The 11,927-nt window shown below is 30.0% G+C and overlaps 1 protein-coding gene across 1 annotated transcript; it reads left to right on the top strand.

The window, feature by feature from the left end:
* Positions 1–2,849: 2,849 nt before the first annotated feature.
* On the top strand, positions 2,850–11,508 carry Bm10514 (Uncharacterized protein; the record flags this gene model as incomplete). The annotated part of the gene is made up of 13 exons (XM_043082176.1): positions 2,850–2,991; positions 5,931–6,091; positions 6,393–6,497; positions 6,613–6,692; positions 7,156–7,289; positions 7,868–8,007; positions 8,357–8,454; positions 8,541–8,642; positions 8,856–8,984; positions 9,414–9,524; positions 10,277–10,457; positions 10,943–11,050; positions 11,320–11,508. The coding sequence occupies 13 exons, from the start codon at positions 2,850–2,852 to the stop codon at positions 11,506–11,508; spliced, it is 1,680 nt and encodes a 559-aa protein (XP_042938110.1).
* Between the last annotated feature and the right edge of the window lie 419 nt (positions 11,509–11,927).

The raw sequence follows: 11,927 nt of genomic DNA, 5'->3' as shown, positions 1-11,927 counted from the left end.
ATAAAGAGATCTTTACAAGAGTAATGATTGTACAACTTAATTTTTATGATTGGGTGAATTCAGTGGATGGATGTAGGACAGTCACCTTGATACTACTTATGTCGGTAACCGAATTATTATTCGAATATTAGTACGACAATATGGATATGTTCTTACCTGCACTACATAGTATTTCAACTTTCCCCAACTGTGTACTATTTTACAATTAAATTTATAAATCGTAGCTAAGCTGGGAGATCTTAAATGTTCATCCGGTGCCTCCCAAACCCCGCTCATGTCATATTCCAGGGATCATGGCTTTGTTTATACTAATATTTTATAGGATTATTAGTTGCCCTAGCAAAATGAAAGAAGGATAAGTGCTTGGGCGGCATCGATTTGTTGTGTGTCTGTTAAGAGAAATCGCAACTGGCAAAAGCGCACTTCGAAGATGCGTGCCATTTTTTCATTCTATCATTTCTCATTCCAATCTTCCTTTTTCTTTTCTTCTTTCAATCCAATTTTTTCATTTTAACTTTTACTGTTAGTTTCCACAAGTTCGTCTTTTAATGATTTTAGAGAGAATTTGCGTATATCTAAAAGAAGAACATTATGCAAAGAATATAGTAATAAGTAGGAATTGAGAAATATTTTTTAAGCTTTTCTTTTTTTTTTTTTTCACTTAAAACTACGTATTGTATACAATTTTATACTTATAGGCAGTTATTTTTGAAATAACAAACTTGAAATTTTTAAAATACTATAATCATCAATAATTGTTTGCATGTATTGCAAACTTAGTAACCGGTTCCTATCTGTGTTTCTTCTAGTTTCTCAGTTCAATACTGGCTGAGAGTGCAAAAGAAGCCAGTATAATAGAAGTTAGAGGGATATTGCATTCAATCAATTTTTGCCTAAAAATATGTGCTGAATGTTACAATTATTATTTAATTTTGGTGTGCGACAATTTTGATAAGAATTTAAGAATTCTTCTTAATCGTTTCGGATAAAAGAAATATAATTATTTACTGAAATAATGAATTAATGAGTATAGAATTTTCATGATCCCAATTTGACAAAAATAATTTTAGTTATGATCATAAGCTATCCCAAATGGTATTCCACTTTTGATGAGAAATAATTCATCACTCTTGTGTTATTTATATTACGAATTGCTTGTCAAGTAAGTATATCCGATAAGGTCGTCTTTCTTGCACTGTTCATTACTGCTATTTTTGCACCTACTTTTATTAATCTACTGTTTTTATTTATTGAATAAGTATATTTGATGAAGTGTATTATAATTTGAGTTGTTAATTCCAATTAACATTTGATTAACGCACTTAGTAAAGATATTACATTGATCTGATAAAATGCATATCAGTCAGATTAATTATTTCAGCCTTATCAATTATTAAGCAAACATAGATGTAAACGTGAACAGTTAGAAGCATTCCTCACTGACTTTATTCCTACTTCTGAATTATTTGAAGCATTGTATGTGACAGTGCGCCAAATCTCAACTGCTCCAAGGTCATCGCTCATCGTTGCTCAATTTTAACTAAATTTCATCTTTGAGGAAGTTTGCCTGCGTGTGTGTCTTCATGTCATGCGGTATATAACAGCTGTGAAATACACTACTCAAAGACGCCACGCCATCAGTAACTAAAGATCGATCCCATTAAACGTGTTTTCAAATCACGTACATTCTACTCTAATAATTTACGTCTTTTTTCTAATAATTAAATTCTAATCGAAGAGACTATAAATAATTTAAGGAGTTGAATAGCTGATTATAATAGTAATAAGTTGAGATAGGACTGTAACAGTTATCTTCCGGAATAAACTTTATATTGAATATCATTTCATTTTTGCTAATACAATGAGAATGAATGAACGTTACATGAGATTTATTATTTTCACCTTGTATAATGATTGTTTTTTGCTTGTTAATTATATCATTAAACTGTTTTGATTTTATGTTACATAAAAGAGAAAGAGAGAGAGAGAGAGGGAATAAAAAGGGAGAGGGAGAGAGCTCCATAATTTTGATGAGTCATTGCAATGTTTACATTTTTTCCTACTTCATTTCATTCAGTGATGATTACATGAAACGGATACTTATTACTTTCAAGCAAAATCCATGATTTCTCTTTATTTCATAAAAAAAATTAAGCATGTCATTAGAGAAGATAACTAGACACAATAGTGTTAGTGTTGTCTACTTAGGCTTGCAATCTTATCAATTTCACATTAATTTCATCTCTGTTCTATAGCAACTGCTAACAAACATTTCACAGTTACTTTTTTTCTTTGAAATGAATTATGAAATATTATATTAAATATTTTTATATTCATATATAAGCATAATTGACGTATTATATATAGGCTTGTCTTTTTATTATTTACTGTCACATACGTGCACTTTACGTAATCGTTCACTGTTCATACGTGAACAACAATGTATTGTGATAATCGATACTGATTTGCATATATATGTATATAACTATCCAATCATTCCTTCTTTATCAAAATTCATTCCTTTCATCCTTTTTTTTTCTTGTTTTTGTTGCAAATTATAGTATTTTTCTGCAAAACAGACAAATACTTTTTTATTGTTTCTCATTTAAATAAATTACTTTCGTTTGAAGTATTTTAGAGTCATAACTGGGAATTTGATATTCTCCAATAATTGATAATAGATTTGCCAATTAAATGAATGTTTGAAGAGAAATTATGCAGCAGGTATGGTTGGTTGTCTACTCTTCTCACATCATATGGTCCATTTTCAACACATAACAATTCGATGCTTGTTATGATTCTTTGAACTGAAAAGCTCATTTCATTTCGGATCTGTGCTCAGGGAAAAAATGTCATTGCTACCAATGAAGAGTCTATCCGTTTCACTACCTGTATTGTTTATTGAGGCACGTCTTCAGGGACCACCTGATATTGTATTCTCTCAAATGGGTATTTCCTTTGATGCCGATAAATGCAATGTTGCTCTACTTAGTAAGTTGCTTGCTTTGTTTTTTTTTTTCTGGATTTTTTTGAAATTTCAAAGATTTGAGAAATTAACGTCAGATTTATAATTCGTCAATCAAATATATTTATTAGATTATACTTTAAAACGAGAAGTTGCAAAAAAGAAAAATAGGAAGCGAATAAGAGTATAATTAATAAAGCTGCTCAGTTAGTTCACTGGGATGATTTATCTGGTTCGGATATAACGTTAGGCTTTTTCTAAATGTTTAAACTGATATTTCATTTTCACTACAACTCCTATCCTTTATTTCATCGGACGGAAATGAATTAAATTCTGGAGATAATTTAATCTTTTTAGGTCGATATTGGAATTTTTTTTTAAAAATGAATCTATTTCATGTTGATCCACATCATATTTTCAAACAAACAACACTTTATCATATTTGACAAAGGCATTTAGAAAGATGGTTTAGGAATTATTCTAGGAAAAGGAATTTTTGTTTGGCGTGAAGAACAAATTGATAGTATGGAACTTTAACCTTTGGAAGTTTGTAAAATCAATGTGAAGCTTAATGTTTACTTTGCAAATTTTTCGTACATTACTATGTGATCGTATTATTTGATCGATATTGAGATTCTTTTTCTTTTCAAATGATTCTTTTAAATGTGATAGATTTTCCTTACTACAGTACAATTGCTTTCAAACAACATTTACATAATATCATTTAAAAAAATACATAATATAATTTCAAGAAAAAAATACAAAAGATTTCATTTAACGCTTTGATGCTGAGAGCACAATTAATAATTAATTTAAGCGGTCTTGAATAATTTCATCTTCAGTAAATCTAAAATGCTTAAAAGAAATGATAAATGAAAGCTGAGTTATAATTTCTGTTATGGAAAAAAAAAATTGAGTTAACTTCCTTTTTGGTAACTAACTCCGAAGAGAGAATTTCTGCTTCTTTCTGTCATTACTTCACTAATGATACTTCTTGTCATAAGACATGACCGTTAAAATATCTGTGAAAGGTAAATTTAACTTTTAACTGAAATTTTTTAAGAAATAGGTGTCTGGAACAGCTTAAAAGTATGTTTTATCATATTTGCTTTTATCATTTTACACAGATTTATTTGTTTGATCTATAGTAAAATTTTTAAATTAAGTGACTAATATTTATTTGCTGCTTTATGAAATTGAAGCTGAAAAATAAGCATCATATGCCAAAGAACTGATGTGTTTTAAATTGTTATATTGATAAATTAAAGCATACAGGTTCTCGCATTCAAGATTTAAGTTGATGAATTTTGTGGTTGTAAATAATCATAATTAATCCACAGAATACAATTGTTTTCCTGATTAATTATTGTTTTCTTAATTGTCCTTTTAATCTTCTTGATTAATTCATAATTAACCTGCAGAATGCAATTGTCTTCTTGATTAATTTTAAAATGATAACTTAAGTTCGGAGCCTGCACATTTGATGCAAGACTCTAACTCTTAAAATTTTCCTTATTTTTCAACAGATGGTGGATGGGGGGACGAGAGTAGCAGAAGATACACTGAAAATTTCATCCTGTTCAGATCATGAAATTGCTATCATTGAGTAATTTTTTAATCACTTTACTGTTATCATCCAGTATTATTCATTGTGAACTTATAAAATCCAATTTCCTCGTTGAAGCGGCAGATATTTGATATTATATTTAAAGTCTCGAGAATATGCGGTACTTAGAGATGGATTTTTCGGCTTTTTTTTCTGGAAAACAAGAACAAGAAATGAAAAAAGTTGACGATTAGCACAGTAAATCATGGAAAAACATAATGAACAATTGTTCTGTTTAGTTTTTCAACTTAGCAATTTAATTTTCCATCTTCTGTCATTAGCTGTATTTTTCAACACTTAATTATCTATTACTAAAATAGAATCACTTTGTTATTTGATAGTTATAAATTTGTTTCTTAAAAAGCTTTGTCACATGTAGTTTTGATTATAATTTTCAGAAGAAAAATTAATCATTTTATAGTACATTTTATTAATAAAAAAAGGAGAAAAGAAAATTTTAATTGTTAACATCGACCCCTTTCAACATAATTTTGCTCTTGTCACTGAGCTAAATATCACTAAGTTAGACACTAAGCTAAATCAATCAATGATTAGAATAGTCATCGTTAGTTTAAGCTTACTTATACATATGAAACTAAAAATGCCAGAGATATTTTTCATTTAATCTAGAAATGAAGAAAAAGCTTATATTCTTGTTGTAAAATGCAGATATATTCAGTGATTTAAATTCGTATTACTCCCTGTGGTGATGAATTGATTACTCCTTAGAGAAAACAACTAATTCTCAAATTTCAGAAGATGAATTGACCATAGAAATATTGAAATTCTTTTTTTTTCTCTTCTTTAAATCTAACTCTTTCGGTCATTTTTTCGTTATTAAAATCTTTTTAATGTCATTCTAATAGAATGCTAGTCGAATAAATTTTTAAAAAAATAAAAGCGAAATAAAAAATCTTTAATTTCATTACTTTCTCAGAAGAATCACATTTTTGGTTATGAAATCGTTCTCTTTGTTTAATCATTTAGTTTGACTTTTCCCATGTTATCTTTCGAGGATGAAATGAGGCTTATAATTAGAGAAATTAATAAACTTTTCTACTCCTTATTTTTAGACATTTTGTTAACGAAGGAGAAGAAAAAGTTCAAATGGTTCATTTATTTTAAGCTAAGCTAATTTACTGAATGGTTTAGCTGTAAGTTACTTTTACTCTTAAAAAAGTCAAATTAAAATTGAAGAACAAGACATAAATGTGTGATATATGTGATCCAAATTACCAAACTATATTATTTGCAACCTTAGCAAAGTTGAATTTCTCTTTTAATAGATTTGGATTTTTCTTTAGATAGAGAATTTAGAAGTTTGGGAATTTGTTCTTCGTTCATAAATCGACATTTTAGTGCGCACAAGCAGTGTATTACTGGTTGCTTCGGTTGGTTCTTATATGATGTATCGAGTTTGTGCACGATTTTTGGGGAAAAATTTCGTTTGGACAATTTTGGAACAAGCACGTTTTGACTTGCTTACTCGTAATGAGACGTATTTATTGAAACCAAGAATGGTTAGTTCTAGACTTTTTTCTTTGTAAACCTTATCAATGTTTTGAATTAATACTGTCTAAATCTGTTTTCATAGCATTCTGACTTTTACCATAATTTCGGCTAAAAATATTAGTTCTTTATCAGTCCTCTCATCGTTTTGCTTTGTTTTAATCACAAAAAAAAAAACTGAATCTGATTGCCGTTATTCGGGTATCTTTAAAATTTAAATTTACATTTCTTCAGCAAAAGTCATGACTGAAGCCAAAAACAAACTTGAAGAATATTTCAGTAGGATTCTATCTAATTTTTTTCTTTTTTCAGTCATATATAGCCAGTGATGAATATGATAGCTGTTGCTCAGCAGATTTGACAGATGATGAACAGAACAGTTGCGACAGTCATGTCTTTGCAACAGTGCCATCCTCGGCATGCTTCAATTTTTATGAATTAAATTATGAGTATCGATGTAAAATTATCTGTTAAAATTCTCAGTACTTCCATATATATATATATATACGTACATTGAATTCTAACCATTCAGGATCACTTGCGACGAACAAGACAGCTTTGCATCGGCTCAGTTAAAAGTTTGAGAAAGCAGTCAAAAATAATTTCAGAGCAGTAAGTTTTCTAATCATATTTTTGTGTTGTTAAGGATATGTGCATAGTGATAAACAAGGGCTTATTATATAGTGGATCTCGCTTACTTTTTATTGAGGCTTTTTATCTTTGACAAGTCTCGAAACATCACACACAATTACACAATATGTCTACTATTGACGCATGGTAATACCAATCACTCAACTTTATTCATCACTTACGTTACGTTGACTCTTAGTTAAAATGATATGTTGGAGTGTTTTCTTTAATGCTTGCTGAATATATATCTAATGCTGCTTGCTGAATATATATCTCATTTGTTTTTTGTTTTATTTTTCATTTTCCTATTTTAGCCTTTCACTCACTGTTTATATATATAGCAGAAATTTGACTATTTAGTGAAACTTTGATGAAATTGAGTTAAGAAACTCAGTTCCATTAAAGAATTAAAAAAAAAAAAAAAAAATGTATTATAACTTTTCAGCTGGAAATATTCCGCAAGCATAGCCTCGCAAAGTTCTTCCAATGCAGAATTTACTTCAAGTGAAAAGTCTGCTTCGTTGCATCTGCTCTGGGATGATCCACAATGGGATGAGGCAACCGATTTCTGTTTTTATGGTATTCATTTAATTCATTTTCACTGGTAATCATGAAAAAAAGATCCTTATTCAGCTTTACATTAGAAGGAAGAATTACTGATTAACTGTCCAGGAATTAGATTTTTTCATTCCTAAAAATAAATCATCCTTAAAATACTTAGTCATAATAACTAAAAGTGTAATGTAATAACGGGAACTCATGTTACGACGATTAAACTTATGACTTTATTCTTGGGAGGTGATCATCAAGACTTAATTGATAATGTTAGTGTTCTACTATCATATGCATAACTCATTTCTGAATTGCTTGAGAAGCAATTTTATCTTTTTAATTTCTTGCGATACTTCTATTTAATCATATTATCGTTCGATTAAAGACTTTCTTTTGAATAAGAATTTTCATTTTTCTTTAAAGGATAGGACGGACGAGAGAAAGAAAAATACCTCACCCTTTCATTTTTATAATTAATTTTCAGGAAGAAATAATGTTTAGAGGAACAAATAGTTTTTTATCTCTGTTTAGTAAATCAACGAGAATTAAAGAATGACGAGTCCTGTGTATTTTGAAATTGGAAGTTAAAATTCATCCATTTCTAGGTGCAGCAGTACAACATGATCAGTATTCAGCATCGTCTGATGTTTCGAATATGACCGAGTTTCAAGCTGCTAAAGGATTGTTTGAAGAACCGGATAACCGCTGCAAGGTGAATGAAGAAGACCAAAAGAATTCTGAAAATGTAACTGATTTTTTACAGTCAGATTTTAGGTTTGTTCCAAAAATTTAGGTTGAGTTTCTGAAATGTTTTAGTCAAAAACATATTAAATCGGCAGTAAATTCTGCCAAATTTCTGTCTATATTTATTTTTTATTTCATACTATGTATTTCTTTTAAAAAATTTAGCATATTAAGATTACTGTGATAGTGAAATCAGAAGAGTTCAGGAAACTTTTGAAAAGGATTTTTATAGATGTATTCTTCTGTTACCTGTCTGCAGTCTATCGATGATCATTACTTATGATCTTTGGAGACTACTTTTTAGATGTACTTTATCAAACACTTCACTTCTTGTCTTTGTAAACTTTCAGTCAAATCGAGAAGAAAAGCATACTGATTTCGACACTAACGATTTCATCCAGAAAAATTGTATGGTCGATTCTAAGCATCTTTACCAGATTACTGCTGGGTAAATTAGTTATTTTCATGGTAAAAAATGTTTTTTTCTTTCAGTGCTCGATTTGTAATAAGTCTTGAATTTAAAATACCTTACAGATTTATAACTCGAACCAACAGTATATCAGTATCCAGCGAACGTAGTTCCCAATCATTTCCATCTCTGCGAAGACGACTTATTGCTAATACACCGTCGGATGGGTAAGTAGTTACTAACTTCTTTTTAACCTAAGAATCATGCTTTATGAAAGATAATGTTTTGATGGAAATAGGCATGATCGAAGAGCATAATTACGGAAATAGAAAATTGATATTTATGGGGATATTGCTATATAAAGGAGTATTTGATGTACGATCAGCAGCATTTATTAGTATTAAAGTACAAACATTCATTAAAAGAATTTGAAGTTTCAGGTTGCTTGAATTGGTGCAGCCATTCACTACAACATCGGTAGTTTCATCAAGTCATATGATAACGTCAATGACTGACAGTGGGATTAGCAGGGGGACTATTTCAACGTCCAATTTGCAGTCATCAATTAGGTAATTCATTTTAACCATAATTTATTGAAATCAATTATGTTTATTGGAGTAGAACACAGTGTCTTAAAAAAATGAAAACTTTTTGCTTTTATCAAGACTTAGACTTATTAATGAAAGTTAGTTAGTTATTAATCAAAAAAAAATTGAAATGTTCACATAATCAGAAGTTATCGCACTGCTAATTGTTGCGAAAACCCTAAAGAGAGAGCTAATATGTTTACCTTGACCTTTGACGTCCTCTTATTCACGAACCTATCCTCTTAAAATATACTTCTACATACTCAGGCCTTTTCTTTTCACAATTATTTACTGTCACGAATAATTTCAAATAGTGTCATTCATTATTCCTCATTACTTATGAAAGGAACTATTAATTATTTTTGAATTTTATTACTGACTCATATTAAATTACATCATATATTAATGTAGATCAAATGGTGCGAAAGGTACTTTTGGAGCAGAGATATTATCAAGCGAAGATGAAGCTGTCGATACGATGATGCCTTGCATATTAACAACAAATAGAAATTCTCTTATTGGGTAAAGTTTGCTCGGATTTCGCTCGCCCAGTGATTGGTGACATATTTAATGAATTCGAAAATGGATAGCTTTCAGAAAGAAATAATAAAAAAGAAATATGTGAATAAATCCAAACTGGTGTTAAATATCAAAGTTTCAATGAATTAGCGGTTAGATTCAAATTAGCCATATATTATGCATCTTATTTGAGAGAAAAATATTTACCACTGCGGGGTAAATATTTGCAGCTATATTAGGAAAAAGAATACGTGGAACTGAACTTCCGGTATTTCCAGTAAACGTCATACCTTATGCGCGTGATTAGATTTGAAAAAAATGGTTATAGGTAAATGATGGATTTAGTGAAACAAACAGAAAGTTAGACTGTTGAAAACAAAAAAATCTAGCATAGTAACAACTTGCTAGATGTTTTCGTTTTTAGCCAGGAATCTCTAGCGAGCAAATTAATAACCCGTATAATCTTGACTTTGGTCTATTGGTAACTATACATTTGAAAATTTAGAGAGGATAACATCTAAATCGTGAAATACCGATTAAGCAGAAAGAATTGTTGACGTTCGCTTTCAAGATTTCAAAAAGTCTCATTCGGACTGTAATAAAAGGTAATTGAATTATTAGAGGTTGGCATGGAAGCAGGAAATATCAGTTGATTTCTGATGCAATAGGTAGTGAGTTACTCTGTGATAATCTCAAGAATGTGAAATGACATCAAAAGAATGGAATGTCGAATATTGCTATTTGCTACTTTTAAGGCGGAATAATTTAAAGCTAATCAGTGAGGATCGTTGCTCGACAACTGCATCCACTCTAAGTATGGAATGGTTCGAAGATGATTTTTGTCCGTTTGTTACAAACCAGAATTTAAGAGGATCATTGAATACAGATATGGATGATCCATTAGCTGCATGTTTCAGTGGTTCCGGCTCTGATCAGGTGCTTTTTATCAGATTGGTGATAATTTAACAGAGGGTTGTTTGCAGGGAATAGCGTTCATTTGAAATAAGGCAATTGATCGCTAGTAGTTAATGATGCTTAATGTTATAATTCGAGCTTTTCAAATTCTTTTGAAATTTCACTCCTCTGTTTTTTTGTCTCAGATAATTGGAAGCTTTTCTTTTGTACTCGTACTACTGTTGCTTAAATTTTGAGCAATAACATAGCAGCAGGTTAATATTGGATGGAATGCTTCATGGCGGTAAGAACTGAGAAATATGTAACTAGATAGACAAGACGCATCTCTTTTATGCTAATGAAGATGGATTGAAATATATATTGATCACCAAAAATTTATCGTTCAAAATCATAGGACAGCAAATGGTTTAGAGGTGAAAAATTAATTCATGGATATGTTTCATTTCAAGTATGTTGTGAATGTGTACCTCGAAGCTAATATCTAAAACGTGAGCTAACTGTTTTAGATGCGTCCAAACAATGCAGGAAATATACGAAAACATTTATACAATGTTACACGAGATCTGATGGCTTGGGCGAAAGATCAGTTTGTCACTAAATCTCCTCAGCTGAAGGTATAACTCATTTGAATATGAAATTTAGATCCAAAATTCTTTAGAATTTTGAGCAGCGGAATGCATCAAGTTTCTTTTGATAATTTTACCAATCTTTTATCATTTCCAATTTAAAAGGAGTGGAAGATCATACTAATAATTTACTCATCTTTCTGCTTATCAGGAAGAAAGGAAAGTGGAAGTGAAAAAGAAATTATTGGAATCTTATATAGCTTTATTTTAGTTTATTAAAATTCACAATCATTTCTTCCTAAGTAAAAGCATTTTAGGCTCTTCAATTGTTATATACATCTGATCAACGTTGGCGAAGGATCGGTTTAAAACGAAGTTCTAATTGTTCCGAACAGTTTCTCAGTTCTCTGCTGCATTTAATGTTCATTCATGGAATACCATTTTTCGGCTGCTCCGATTTTTCGATCATTGCAAAGGTTTCACTAGATTTTATTAGCTTGCATTGAATGGTTGATCTTATGCTTGAATATTTGTTTCCCTAGAATAGCTCATAATAAATTATGGGACCAGAAGAAATCATTTTTTCTCTTACTGATCTCAGAGTGATTATGAAAGATTTCTGGTCCTCAAAGATTAGCAGAGAATATAAGACATGATGAATGATAATCATGGATGTATCTATGATTTTCTTCAATCTCAAAACATAATCGATTCATAAAAATTATTTGAACAACAGCTAAAAAAGTTGTGGTTACCAAATGTTAGTTTCAATAACAAATTTATTATCGATTTTTTCCTGAATTTTTTTCTAATCTTTTTTTTAACCTGGCTTTACTTTTTCCTTTCTCTAACAAATTCATTATATCATAAGAATAGAGTGGCATCTACTAATATCTCTACAGGTAGTCTTCATGTTATTTGCAAC

The sequence above is a fragment of the Brugia malayi genome (assembly GCF_000002995.4).
Source record: "Brugia malayi strain FR3 genome assembly, contig: Bm_v4_Chr4_scaffold_001, whole genome shotgun sequence".
Classification (NCBI taxonomy): Eukaryota; Metazoa; Nematoda; class Chromadorea; order Rhabditida; family Onchocercidae; genus Brugia; species Brugia malayi.
Note: the sequence above shows the minus strand (reverse complement) of the source record. Positions and strands in the feature narration are given on the sequence as shown.